General features: G+C 39.0%; 1 protein-coding gene across 10 annotated transcripts in view; it reads left to right on the forward strand.

Moving 5' to 3' along the window:
• Positions 1-13,544, forward strand: part of sox13 (SRY-box transcription factor 13) — a 30,806-nt gene extending 17,262 nt beyond the window's left edge. For 5 of the 10 annotated variants that reach the window (XM_077203967.1, XM_077203968.1, XM_077203962.1 and 2 more), the window contains 12 exons: positions 1-21; positions 719-805; positions 981-1,153; positions 1,288-1,356; positions 1,718-1,832; positions 3,041-3,108; positions 3,202-3,337; positions 4,501-4,622; positions 7,500-7,575; positions 8,217-8,384; positions 11,214-11,430; positions 11,531-13,544. The exon at positions 1-21 is cut by the window's left edge and continues 88 nt beyond it. In XM_077203967.1, the coding sequence (XP_077060082.1) occupies positions 1-21; positions 719-805; positions 981-1,153; positions 1,288-1,356; positions 1,718-1,832; positions 3,041-3,108; positions 3,202-3,337; positions 4,501-4,622; positions 7,500-7,575; positions 8,217-8,384; positions 11,214-11,430; positions 11,531-11,777 (1,499 nt within the window). In that variant the 3' untranslated portion in view covers positions 11,778-13,544. The remainder of the gene's footprint in view (positions 22-718; positions 806-980; positions 1,154-1,287; positions 1,357-1,717; positions 1,833-3,040; positions 3,109-3,201; positions 3,338-4,500; positions 4,623-7,499; positions 7,576-8,216; positions 8,385-11,213; positions 11,431-11,530) is intronic. The other 5 variants (XM_077203969.1, XM_077203970.1, XM_077203963.1 and 2 more) reach the window with 1 other exon arrangement.
• Positions 13,545-14,626: the final 1,082 nt, after the last annotated feature.

The following is a 14,626-nucleotide window of genomic DNA, read 5'->3' on the forward strand; positions in this document are numbered from 1 at the left end:
GCAAACCTAACGTCAGTGAGGGTAAGGGCAACGGTTCCTTTACAAAAATAAGGTCTTCATGGAGAGCTAAGTAGCCTATTCACACTTGGTCCATGTTGTTCATTGTGCTCCAATGTTTCAGGGCCGTTGTTCTAGAGCAAAAGAGGAGTCTGAAAGAAGTTTTGAGCTTTTAATTTTGATTAAGTGGTTCATCCATGTATCTGTCAGCAATTAGGAGCTGATTGCTATTAATGCAGTCTACATTGAGATGATCCTCCTAATTTCTCTTTTGTTTCAAGCTCAATGAAGCTTTTCAGTGATTTCATTTGTATGATATATTTCACAGACCTTGGAAATGCTTATTGGTTATTACAGAGTCCTCAAGTTTTTTCTTAAATAGCTTTCCTTTTATTTTTACCCATTCCCAAGAATTGTTTCACTTTTTTTGTTATAACTGGGTTTTTAAGCTCTAGTTTTTTTAGTACAGCAAAAAGTGTTTTCTTCTCTATTGTGTCACTCTTTGTTTCCATAATTATGCTTCATTATATTAAGTACACATGTATCTTGTATATTTTATATATATATATTGAACTATAATACAATTGAATCGAATTTTAGCTTTTAGCTACATTTTAATAGAAATATTACATTTAAATGCTTACAGACATTTTATCCAGGGGTACATTTTAAATTATTAAAAGTTAAAATATTTACTTGTTTTTGATATAATATTTTTTAGTGATGCCCACAATTGAAAAGCTTCTGAATACAGACTGGAAAGAAAAGTTCTTTGGGAAGGGTCTTCAGGCCAGTGTCAACTTAAAAGGTGAATTTATCCGTTTATACTGCACATATACAGTACATACACTTTGTCATGTAAACCATTTAGTGGAGTAACCATATAGCGTGTGTGTGTTTTTCAATTGTGATTGGTTTATCTCACATTTGTTTTTCACTGACACCTTCTGCCTGACCATCAGTTTGTGCGTATGTGTTTACAGGAACCCCAGAGAGTCTGGCAGAGAAGGAGTTTCAGTTGTTGTTGATGATAAACCAGCTCTCTGGTTTGCGAGAGCAGCTGCTAGGAGCTCATTCAGAGCAGAGGAATATGGCCGCTCTACTGCTGGAGAAACAGCAGCAACAGATGGAATTGGCAAGACAGCAGCAAGAACAGGTGTGGAGACACTTTTAGTTGAACAAGTGACAAGGAAAAAGATGGAGCATTTGAAGAGGAACTGCAAAAAAGCTGTGTCAGAAAAAACAATATATGAATTAGTTTGGTTTCTGAATGCTGATTTTCTGTTTTAGATTGCCAAACAGCAGCAGCAGCTGATCCAGCAGCAACATAAAATCAATTTACTGCAGCAGCAAATTCAGGTGAGGTTGATGATTCAAAACCTTGCAGTTCAGTGGATGAACTACTAGAGACTGGGGAGAATCTTATGATCTTAAAGGAATACTTCACCTTAAAAAGGTTAAAGTTTTTGTTTACAGATTACTAGTGCACAAAGAATAATGATGTGCACGGCATTTTTAATAAACATTAGAATGTTCTGTACAAAATAACAATGATTTCATGGTGACTTTAAGGAAGAAAAAAATTGAAATGAGGTCATGACACGACAGTGAGTAAATAGAACTTACCTGTTTGGGTGAATTGTTCCATTAAGATTATTTGGACATATGTGGAAATACAATATTAGGTGACTTAAGGTGTTCTATGTGACCTTTGAACCAGCAGGTAAACATGCCGTATGTTATGATCCCCGCCTTTCACCCCAACGCCCAGCCATTGCCAGTCACCTCTGAGGGCCAGATGGGTTTACCTCTGCAGCCCATTCCCTGCAAACCAGGTAAGGCCGCTCCAAACTCTCAAGAAAACTTCCGCAACTTCGTTCCCTTCGACCAATGGAGTGAAATGTTCGCACATCCTGATATAGGCATAGAAAACCTAGCTATTTGCATATTGAGCAACTGTTAGCTTTTACAATAAAAGTCTGTTAGGACACAGGATTCAGCCATCTGTTATCTTCAGATGGATCAAATAGCATCTGTCAAAAATCTTTAAATAATTGACTTCAAATATTACCCTTTGTTGGTTATTTGAAAAACTTGTTTGCTCTTGCGCCTTTCAGCACAAGCTTATCAGCTGTGGTTTGTAGTTTCAGTTAATATGTAGCGTAGTGCAAGCTAAATTGACAAAGTTAATATACTATTTTATCCTAAAGGGAAATAAAAAAACTTGCTATTCTAAGAACTTTTCTTAATGAATGTTCGTCTGAAGGTCTGTTCTGTAATACAAGTAGTTATTGCAGGAATTGATGGTTTTGCTCATGTCTTTGGTCCACTTAGAAAGTACTTCATAAAGAAAGACTCATTGAAAGGTCTGTCCGAGTGATTTCCTTGCACTTTCATTGAAGAACGGCTCAGGGCTGTCCATTGAATTAGAGTGCATATTGATCAAGTAAAATCCAGAGTGGGTTCTGTGCATTGACGTCTGTAATCTATAGAACTGTGCCCTCACTCAGTTAAAATACTCTTGTAAACGCACAACTTTGATGCCTGTATGTATGTACTCCATTCACAGAAGATGAAGGATAGAAGGAAAGAACAGGGAACAATAGGACAAGTGTATGAGCTAGTCGGCTAACAGCATGCCTGACACAATCGAGCTGGCATTGTAAAGAAACTTGGAATTGAGGGCCAAGGACTCAAGCAAATCTGAGCTCAAAGAGTTTATCCAGCTGGTAAATTAGAGAAGTTCTTAGGCGATAAACACTTAGCAGTTTGCAATGCTATATGTCTTAGAAGTCATTAAGGATACAGAGCATTTGGACTGATAGTAACTAGGAAAGATTTAGATGCTTTGCTTTGAACCTGTGAAATAGAAACATTGACCTGAACCTGACTTGAAACCTGATAGTTGACCCTGACTTGAAACCTGATAGTTGACCATGTCCTGTTGTACTCGGATTTGATAGCAGATCTCTCGCATGCCCATTTTATGTTTGTAAATCCTTACATTTCAGTCTTTTAAATGTACTTGTTTATTTGTTTTTAGTGGAATATCCCATGCAGTTGCTGCCCAATCCACACTCAAAAAGGTCCAGTGGTACAGTGTTTCGCCAGGTACACCATCTTGCGCTGATCTGCAGGTCATCTTTCACTTTGTTGTATTTATAGTAATTTATTAACGAATCTCACAATGACTTTCTACTTAAGGACACCAGTCAACCTCTCAACCTCACGGCTAAACCCAAGACCCCAAGCCCCCAGGCACTGGAACTGGCCCACTTGCAGTCAGGGTACCGACCTAGAGATCATCCCCATAGCCCTTCTCGATCTGCCCTCAGCCTAAGTATGTGACACTTCACCACACCAACACATCCAGTCTCCAAAATTACAATGTGCTTGAGGTTGAAGCAGTGCTATGTGCTTTAAGCTGATTTGAAAGATTGTTTTGTTACAATTGATCTTGCAATTTCCTCTCAACCCGCAGCACTGTTTAGTAGATTGAGACTGTGAATTTGTTTATTACAGTTGCACAACAAATTGCTTAGTATTTATGTTATGCTGTCAGGGCCATAAAGAGGTAGAGATATTTTTGGACACATCTGTTTACACCTGGTATTGAGATGCGTCTTAGTCGATTGATCACTAGTGGATGACACTAAATACGCATTTGACCGGATTGCTTTTGTATATAAAACGCTCATATGGTCAAATGTGTTCGCACAACCACAAAAGACGCCTACTCTCCGCCTACTTACCTGATGCGTAAACATTATGGGAAGAGCGCTAGCCAGATAGGAAGGATTTATACTTTTGTCGGCTAGAGACACAAGTTTGGTTTGAAAACAAAAAACATACGAAGCCAAATGTTCCCTCACCATTCCTGGTTTCTAACAAACACTCGCAAATTCATATGTAAATTGCGTGAGCTTATTAAAAAAAAATGCCCATGCATTTACCACCTATAGACCCTCCCCTCAAAGAAATTAGGACATAAGTGGTTGAAAGTGTACAAAATGGACAGATTAAAATACCAGGAGACTCCCTCGTCTACTACTACAAAACGCATCTTAATGCAAGGTGTAAAAAGGGCCTATGAGTCAGACATGTCCACTGTGGTTTTCCTGCTGTACTCTCATGGCATTGTTTGAGAGGGCAGTCCTTAAGGTTCACATTCAGTAAAAATGACTCTCTGCACCCTGTTAGAAAGGACCCATCTTAGGGTTCCCACTGCCAACATGCCTCTATCCCAAGTATTAACGGCACTTGTCAGCAGTTCAGAAAACCTGTTCCCCCTTCGAACCAGCCCCTGAGAATGTGTCAGCACCTCAGACGTGACTGTTTGTCTTAAGCCTTTGGACTCAAGACTGGGGTCTTGTCCTGGATCGGATCATATACTTGAGCCCGAGCCAAGGGCTTTATTTGTGCATCACAAGACGGAGAGGGATAAATGTATCTCTCTTGACCTTGTCTAAAGTTTCCTTTCTCTCTCACCCTTTCACTCTTTAGGCTTCTTGGGAGAGGGAGATGTTGTGACACAAGCCATTCATGATGCCCAGCAGCTGTTGCGTGGAGGACAAGGCTCGACGGGCAGAGAGAGGGACCGTGAGAGGGACAACAACACAAGGCTGGTGAGTCAACGTCTTAGCACACACACAAACACGCTCTCACATACTCCACACCCAAGTTCTCCAAGGTTCCTCGGGCGGCACCTGGGGCCCTCTGTTTGTCACCATTGGTCATGCTTCAAGGTTGAAACATCGGGGCAAGTATCCATTAATGGCCCGCACTTGAAACAGCCCTCTTTCAGAACACCCACTGTGTTACAGGAGAAGAGGGGCGGTCAGGGTCAGCGATGGATATTGTTTTACAGAGGTTCATGATATCGGTTAAACAAGGGGTACATTCCCATTTCAGCCAAGAACAGCTGCTATTAGAGTCCTACCACAACTTGTATGTTCACTTGTTTGTGTTCGTGGCAATTGTGAAATAGCCTCAAGTCTCTGTAGACACCTGTTTCGACAACCACTTTGTTGCTGCTTTTGAGTTCAGTTTAACCTCAGGGAGATCTGACAGTGATTTCGCCTTTGTTGTCAACCGTGTTTTGAATCATTCCACTTAAACCTGTTTTTACAGCTTGATACTTTTACAACTGTCTTGCATACTCTTGAATATCCAGGTAGACATTGACAACAATGCAAAGCCATTTGAAAGGGAGAAGAATATAGCTTCAAAATTGTATTTAACAACGACAAATTTCGCTGGGGACCTTTGTGGCTAATGCTCTGTACACAGAGTACGATTTTGGGCTGTCCCAGACGAAAGATGACCAATCGTGGCGATTTCTGTGGTCGTGGCTCCTAAACGGTGGTCCTAGTCTTACAGTGAGAGAGGTTCATAGACGGCCGTTGTCACGGTCTTGTCGCACGATTATGAATGGCCCAATGTGATAATTTTCTGCCTGTGTAAAAAAAATTAACATGATCATCTCACAGTGCGTTTTCTGCTTTGACCGGTGTCTACTGACTAGCCAATAAAAATGCAACATGAAGTGGCGTATTGATCACTGCAACATGCCGCTAAAACTTAAAACTACTTGCCTAAAGCTCCATTTGCAGGATTGGCTTGCAAACTGGCCTCTTTACCTGGCCATGACCACGTCCATATTCTCCTCTTTTGCTTCCTGCTCTTTTTTTTTTAGCGCACATTAAACCTGTAAAGCTTTACCAGGACGAGGACGCACTGAATCATTCTTTAAGTAGTTCAAAGTTACTATTAGAATAATGTTATTACCTTGACAAACTATACATCATTAAAAAGATATAAGACTCAAGTTTCAGTATCTGACTATTTATTCTTAGAAACTTATAGTGACCGTTATGTCTTAATTTGTGTCAGGAGTTATGTAATAAAAAAATATGAATTATGTAATATGAATTATGAGCGTCAGCCTCTCCCATTCAGAAAAAAACTCCTCTGAGGTCGTCACGAAAGCGCTTGACCAAACAACGTCCCTCAGGGCTTTTAGCTAAAAAATTTGCAGATTTGGAGAAATATTTATAGATTTCATAGGGTTACGTCAGATTTCTATAGAGATAAATAATATTTATTGAATTTAAACCCAAATGTGCCGATGTAATCATTATGAGTGCTGGATACTCAGATGTACTGTGTTTTCAATCCATAATGGCAGCCTGAGGGCGCCCTGTGCACATTTAATCCATATATGAAACACATGAAGAAGAGCCATATCATGTGACATTCAGGAAGTCCCCGACATAAACCACAAAGCTTCCAGAGATCGCTGTAACTTGTAGATAAAGATATTTTGGAAACAATAAACATAATTACAACGATATGTTCTTCAAGCCATTTCAGGTATTTTCATAATAACAAATTATATTTATAATGTAATGCTTATCGATGTAGACTTTATCATTGTGCAGAATACTATAAAATAATATATTTTCTGTCAGATTTTTTTATCTGAAGCCAAATCTTTTCACAGAAGTTTATTTAAAACACTCGACTTGCGTTATAAAGTAAGTTTGGAGCAAAAACATGATTTTTATTTCACTAATTCTCATGTATTGATGGTGTGCTAAGCTAACATGCTACCTAGCCCTCAGATGCACCTGCCACTTAGGTGTTATTTTTATGAAAAGTTTTAAATGGGAATGCTTAATGAAATGTTTCTTTTTTCAAGTGAGAAATTGAAACAGCGTGAATAGCCAGTCGTTAATAATTATAATTAAGACAAAATAAAAACATATTTAGAGCCATAACCAGGCCGGAGAGGTGTGAATGTGTGCAGGGGAGACTGAGACTGTATGGGGCTCGTTTGCACCACGAAACAATAGAGACAATAGACTGAATGGATCCTTAGAAGATGACAATAAACATCAGTTTGCATTTTAGAGTCTAATCAAAATGAAGTCATGATTTTTAAAAAGATTTAATTAAATTCAGAGTTTTAGACTTATCTTCAGATTTTAAATATAACATGGTAAGACATGAGGCTATAGCAGCAGTGTATTTCTAGATTGATACAATGCCTACTTCAATATTATTTTTATGAAGATATTTCATAAAAATAAATTTCTAATAACTTTACAAAACTTTGAAGCTATTTATAACAATTGTTTTCATTATGACAATAATTCTAAATTTACAATAAACGACCAAGTGTCAGCTTTCAAATGAGACCATACTTGTGCTTTTAGTGTGGGTATGCCAGGGTATGCCATTTCTGGGGATTTTTCAAAAGTGGGGTTGCTGGCTAACAGGTTTTAAAAACCTAGTGCTCTACACTAGCGCATGCTGATTATTCTTCTATACTTACTTGCGTAGTAGCCTACGATTCAATAGGTGCCATTATCCTACAGTACCCAAGTTTATTAGATCCATGTCGTACAGTGTGATTTTTAATGATCTTATAGGATTGCTGAAATCATACAGTCTGTAGCAGGCATTACATTTTCTGTCTTTTCATTTTGATTGATTATAAGGAGGCGTCTCGAGACCGGATGGATGAAGGACAGTGCCTGAGGACGAATGAGGACCACCTCAGCAGTGACTCTGAGGGTATGTATGGGCCATCAAAGTCAACTTCAATTTTTTTCTTCTTTTTTTTTATTTTTTACATTAAATACATTAATTAGTATGCTGCCTGATTGTTGTGCTTTAGCTGTTGATTGGTTCACATGGGACAGGGTCTTTAAATTAATTTCCTTTTTCCTGATACAGCCATATGCATTCAAAATGATGTCTTTTGGCTGTTGTGTCGCATCTTGTTTCCTAAAGTGATACTGTGTCAACTTAACCGTTTTGGTCTTTTGTAAACGCCCCCTAAGAAGCATGTCCATTTTGAGATCACCTCATCCCAATCTAATTATGAATGGCTAGCAGGTAAGACAGGTTAGCTGACTAGTCGTTCAGGAAACCCTCAGAATAGTTGATATTGAGATATGTAGTTTTGCATGTCACTAGTACGTGCACAAAATTTGAATCAAGAAATTTCAGTCGATCATGCAATTTTCTGATCAAATAAACAAATGGTGAATTTATGACTATTTCTCATACAATAAAAACCTATTTGGCATGCAGCAAACACAGATGCCACCTGCCTGTGTAATTGCACTTGGCTGCAGGGCGTGTAGGCAAACAAAAGGAAGTTTTGTGTGTCTAGACTGATTGTTTTTTTTTAATCTTGTTGTTCCCAACAGGACAGATGGCAATCTCTGTTGTGGGAAGCTATGGTGAATCCCGGACTCCCTCCTCTGGCCACATCAAACGTCCCATGAACGCCTTCATGGTGTGGGCTAAAGACGAAAGGCGACGTATCCTGCAGGCGTTCCCTGACATGCACAACTCCAGCATCAGCAAGATCCTTGGTAAGCATTCGTTTTGACAAGACATTTTGAATTTGATTTTAGTGATAGTCTAATGATTGTTACCAAACTTCAGATAGTTTACTAGTAGTAATATTATCAGAATATTCTTATATTTGAAAATTCTCATGTTGCATGAACATAAATGTCTAATACAAAAAAACAACTTTATTTGCAAGTTGTTGTACTTGGTATTTCGCTTTACCCAATGACTGCGCATCATCAGTTCATGTTATATTCATGTCATTATTTGTTAATAGTAATATAAGCAAACTGTGTTATCTTTGTCCATCAAATGATGTTTTGTTAACAAAGGAGCACTTTCAGAAAAATAACCTAATTAACACAAGAGGAGCGCATTCAGTTAATCAACTCAATTAACAAGATAAGAGCTGATTTACCTCTGTTCCATGACAGTTTCCCAGCATCCCTCCACCACCCCATCTCCTCACTTCTAACTATTCCTATGCCAACCTGGGATGGGGGAGTACTCTGGGTTCGGGCCAAATTCTGAGCACAGAGCCATCCCCTTGGACATCAAGCCAAATACGCATAACCTTTACTCTATTTAATTATATGCCAGTGTGAAATTGTGAAAGTTTTTTTTTTCTTTTGTCGTCGTCGTGTCAAAGAAAAATGTCATCAACGAAAGGAATGTTCTAGTGACTGTACTGTCTGTAATCCTTCATCTTTGTGGATTCTGAAGCACCTGTTCTGACAACATTGTCCTCATTGTTGTTTTATTATTTCATCTCTTTTTCTCCTTTATCTTTCTCTTGAAATTAGTTGTTTATTGTTGGGTTGGGCTGGGGGGTTATGGGAACTGTGGGTTCTTTATGCTCACAACTAATCCTACAGTCAGCAGTTTAAGCGTTACTCTGTAAAACACATCTATATTTCCGGACATGTAACTTGCTGTTGCCCCCTGGAATGGAGAGGAGGACAGAAGGTCTTAGGGGGATAAAAAAGGGGTCACACTAGGGCACATACGGCCACCTGGCTCCTGGGGTGACAGGAAAACAACACCCAGAACTTCAGCCCCCTCATCCCTTGCTGCACCTCTGCCTTCCTTAGTGCTTTCCTTTCACAAAACACTTGCATTCCATTCCATTGTGGCGCTACTGAGACCCTCCTGATTCAAGCTTTTTTTCTCCTACCAAACATGGCCTGAAGCTCTTTCTGGTACACACCTAAGTTTCTGTCAGTTTCCTACGCTTTTAGCCCGCAGCACAGTGTCAGTGAAGGCAGCGTTGCACGCATGCAGTCAATAAACCTTTTTCCTTTTTCCGCCTTTGTTGCCATTGGCTTGGCTTGCTTAGTTGGGGACATTAATTTTAACATTTAATTAAATATTCAACAATAATATTGATCTGCTTGCATTGACACTATTATACAAGAAATTAACTGAGCTGGACGATGACATCACGGTTTACTCCAGAGCGGCTATATATATATATATATATATATATATATATATATATATATATATATATATATATATGAACTAAATTAATAACTTTTTTTAAAACAAAAATGAAACATCACTAAACCTACTTAAGCTGGACTGTGATGCTATTTTCTTCTGGAAACAAACTTTTTTGCATTATTTTCCTGTTATGTCTGTAAAGCTGCTTTGAAACAATCTGTATTGTAAAAAGCAGTATATAAATAAACGTCACTTGACTTGACTTTAACCGAATTCTTACAAAGTAAAACATTCCCAACGTGTTGCGAATTGGGTCGGTGAATTCTTTAGGTCGCTGATTGTTTTTTCCTCCTTTGCACGCCTTTGTACTTTCACTCTGAATTATCTCTCTCTTCCTTGTCGTTGTGGAATTTAAACTCTCACGGACTCTCAAAAAAATACCACTGAAAAACCTGCTCCAAGCCAAAAGTACACGGACACTTCCTTCTAATAAACTGGTTTGACTATTTTAGCTTCATTCATTACTAACAGGTGCATAAATTCAAATATACAGGCATACAATCTCCTTAGGCAAATGTTTTTAGTGGATTAGTGCCCATAATGTATAAGTAGATAAGCCCTGCAACAATAACATTCTGCATGAGTACACTGTCAATACGTCAACAACGTACAGTCAATTACCACTAACAAACACACACAATCATCACAATTACAGGGATAATTTGTAATTATCCTGTACGAGCCCCCATTAAATGTTACGACTTCAAGAGGGTTGGAAGAGGTAACATTGAGATTGTGATAAATATTTGGTGTGATGAGGATGGCAAGAGTCCATGTAAATGCTGTAAATGTGAGATTTTACTAGCAGATTTTTTAGACATCCACTAGAGTGGGCAATTTAACTACTCAAATGGAACACAAAAACAACAAAAATGGACGAGTGACTTGTAAAAATCCTGAATACCAGAGATGGTAATATGGTAAAACTGAATGAAAAATAAGCTCAGCCGTCACACACAATTCTATAAGCTGTTATGCTTAATGTTTCAGTTTAACCAATACCCTGTCTACACTGGACGCGAGCGGCACGATGCAAATCACCAAATCCCGACAGTAAACTGATGCCTCGTACTGTTTCTGACGTTCTCCAAAGCGCCTGCGCTACTTGTGACATAAAAAACAAATGGATTTGCAATGGTCGCCTTGTCCTGTCCAGTGTAGACATCCTCAAGCTGATGCGGCAAGGTGTAGACACGATTTTGCACATTATATGAAACATATTAGGTAATATAGCAATGATGTTCGAATGCATTAAGTAATATAGCAATGATGTTTGCGTTGGGGGCGTGAGTTTGAAAAGCTGTTATATAATACCTAACTTTCATGCCTGTTTGTTGCCGCCTCAGGTTCCCGTTGGAAGTCCATGTCCAATCAGGAGAAGCAGCCGTACTATGAAGAGCAGGCCAGATTGAGTCGGCAGCACCTGGAACGTTACCCAGACTACAAATACAAACCCCGGCCAAAGCGCACCTGTATTGTAGAGGGAAGACGACTGCGGGTGGGAGAGTACAAGGCCATGATGAAGAGTCGACGACAGGAGCAGCGAGTAACGTACCCTCCGAGGTGATGCCCGCAGACACACTCGACATGTTGTGAATGTCGTCTGAATAACCTAATGATGGTTCCCGATTCGCCTGCTTACAGTCAACATTTCTTCCCACAGCCAATCAGAGCAGCAGCTAGCGTACCCCCCCAGTGAAGTACAGTACCCGACCACACCTGTGTCCATGACCGCCTTGCCCTTGCACCCTGCCCTCCTGGAGCACTACCTCCCCCGGGCTCTGGAGCCCCCGCAGATCCGAGGTGACGAGACCCAGGAGGCCGCACGGCCCCGACAGCCCTACAGCGAAGGGGAGGAGAGTGACGTGGGCGAACGCAGTGAGGGAGAGCTGGTTGTCCTCACCGACTGAGATGAAACGAGGAAGGGATGGGAGGACAGAGAGGGTGGAAAATGCAAGAGGGGGAATGAGATGGAGAAAATAATCCGGAGAGTTTGGAATCTCTACAACGTGATGGTGTCCAAAAAATGGTATAGGTCAGTGTTTTCCAGTCCAGTTTTAAGGATGTCCTTGCAAACTGGTTTCAAACCTGCCAGATCGGTCACATGGTCTTCTAGGGTTGGTTAGGGTGGCAGCAGACATGATGACAAGTAGTTAAACAGAGGATAGATATTAATATTTCAGATTTTTCCAGTGGTGTTGGCCATGCATACAGTATAGGTCTTACACACTGACCAGAGCCTGGAAAAAGCAGGACTTTTTCAGTCTACAATATTCGCTGTTAGACTGCAGATCTCGAGTCGTTTGAGGAGGCACTGTGGAGCTGCCGTTGCTAAAATTGTCTACTGCACATTTTATGAAGTAAATGTTATTTGTAAAGTGCATAAGAAAATGCTAGGGAATCGACTCTTCTAGAAGGGGTATAGATAAGTATATTCACGGTTGACTTGTTTGAAAAAGTTCCACAGATTATACAGTGTCAAATAATAGAATGCATAAGAAGGAGCAGTTCACCCAAAAATGAAAATGAGATTAGAGCGAGTAAACAGTGACAAAAATATAATTTTTGGATGAAATATTTCTTGAAATAGCCAATAGATGGAGAGCTCTGAATGATTAGCCATAGAAAAAAAAAATAACTAAAGCCTGTGTGCTTTATAATGCTTCTTGATGTCACAAGGGTTTTCCTGCAAAAGTTCCTGTTAAGACTGTGCCAAGGTACTTTCCAGAGCTCAAGGGCTGAGCAAAAAAGAAAACAAGTGGAATGGGGAAAAAGGAACATTTCCGAACTCCTTGTCCAGTTTATTATATCTAGTTATCAGATGACGATTATAGGCTGTTCTGCTAGAGATTTAAGTAGCCTGCCCCTTTAAGACTGTCTGAGGGCAGTGAAGGACTGCAGACTTTCTTCAGGTTGGTGGCGTCCTCAGCTGTTTGAATCTGGGTACTGCACTTAAAATATTACCCTAGGTCAAAATCAAAATTTTTTTATTTAGTGCAGAATAATCACTTGAAATGCACTTTTTCAATCTAATATATTTTTTCATACCCTCATGAACAATTTTTTTTTCAGAGTACAATTTTCCACTTGTGTGTGTATATATATGCAAATAATTTCTGCTATTCATTTTGTGAAAGGACATGTGAATAATACCCCTAAAATTACTCCCGTTTTTAAAATTTGGTTTACTTTTCTATTTTAGTGTGTGTGTGTGTGTATATAGAGTGAGTTTGTGCTGAAGAAAACAACTGAGTTACCATTCCCGCAGTTCTCTCGACTGGGCCCGTATTATTGGGCTGCTCGTCGATTTACAGTTGAGCTGAAATGAAAACATTTTGTGAAAAAAAAAAAAAAAATTATATTTTAAAGAGGAGATTTTAGAAAGGATTTGCCACTGAATGGATTGCTATGCTAAAAACCCTATATCTTAAAGAAATTATGAAATTATGTAACTGGATACAGAAATATAGTTTGTATTTTGTCTGTAGAGGCAAAACTGGAAAAATTGCAATCCAGACACGTTGCAAAACCAGCTGATGTAAAATATAGACATAGACTTTATTTTGTTTATAAAAGTGTATAATTTAAAGGTGTACATGTTTTTTTTCTGTATGTTGCATTTTTCCAAGCAAGTTTTGTGGTTTGTTTTTGAAGCATAAATAAAAATGTTATGTTTACTTTTGTGGTTCAGGTTAATTTCTTTATATTTTCGGAGATATGTTTCAATATGATTATGCAATCAGTAAATAATTAGTAAATTGTCCATGATTAAAATAAGTCACAAACAAGTAAGTAAGTGATAATATACAGTTAGATGGAAATTATCATAAATATTATCCAGTTTTTATTTAAAGATACGCAATTTCGGAGCGGCTAGCAATAGCAAGTCTACAAAGCCACGCCTCCTTCAAAAAACATGAACGCACACATCAGAGTCATGAGACGAGAGAAGGCGTTAAATTACCTCATGTCTTAAAGCACATAACATTACAATAATAATGTACGTAAACAACTTACAGAGCTTTAGTTGTACCAGTCAGTCGGAGGATGTTTATGATACGGGTTGCCATCTCGTAATTATGGTTATGTCATGGTGTGAACGCAGCATAAGTTTGTGTTTTGGTTTAGACAAAACTGTAGGCCTAAAAGATGACTACGGTGAAGTGTGATGTCTGCGTGAGCAGGTGTGTGGCGGTATGGAAATACATGTTGACAGGCAGGTAAGACATAGTATTGTACTGGACGAACATATTTTGTTCATGAGACTTCCAAAGTAGACCACTTATATTATTGATTCCTATTAGGATATGTTTCAACCAGTATAAGTGTTTTTGACCTACCCTAACTTTAAATATTCAGTAGTCAATAATTCAGACAACCTTCAAGGAACTATAGGATTTAGTGACGTTAGATCATACAGTAATATCACTATAATATTGATGCTAGGCTGATTGTATTTTTTTTCTTTGCGGAAGCTGTTTTTTTTTCTTCTCTCTGTCCATACGCTTTTAGCTCATTCGTACAACTGAGACTTGCCGAAAGCGAGTCCCTCCACATTAGCGCTGAGGATGTTTCCCTGCACGTGTGTAAGTTAACTGCATTGTGCTTGTTTGATTCAGGATATCCTCAATAGTAGTATTCCTGTGCTGACTGGGACAAAATGCAGGTCACCACAGGAGACAGGCAAAAGTTCAAGGAGGAAATTGAAGTGTTTGACCGGGTGTGCTGCAAAAGACTCGCAATTCACTTTGGGTTACCA

Source organism: Siphateles boraxobius, unplaced genomic scaffold (genome assembly GCF_051911475.1).
Source record: "Siphateles boraxobius isolate OS27281-9 unplaced genomic scaffold, OSU_SipBor_1 5, whole genome shotgun sequence".
NCBI classification, from domain to species: Eukaryota; Metazoa; Chordata; class Actinopteri; order Cypriniformes; family Leuciscidae; genus Siphateles; species Siphateles boraxobius.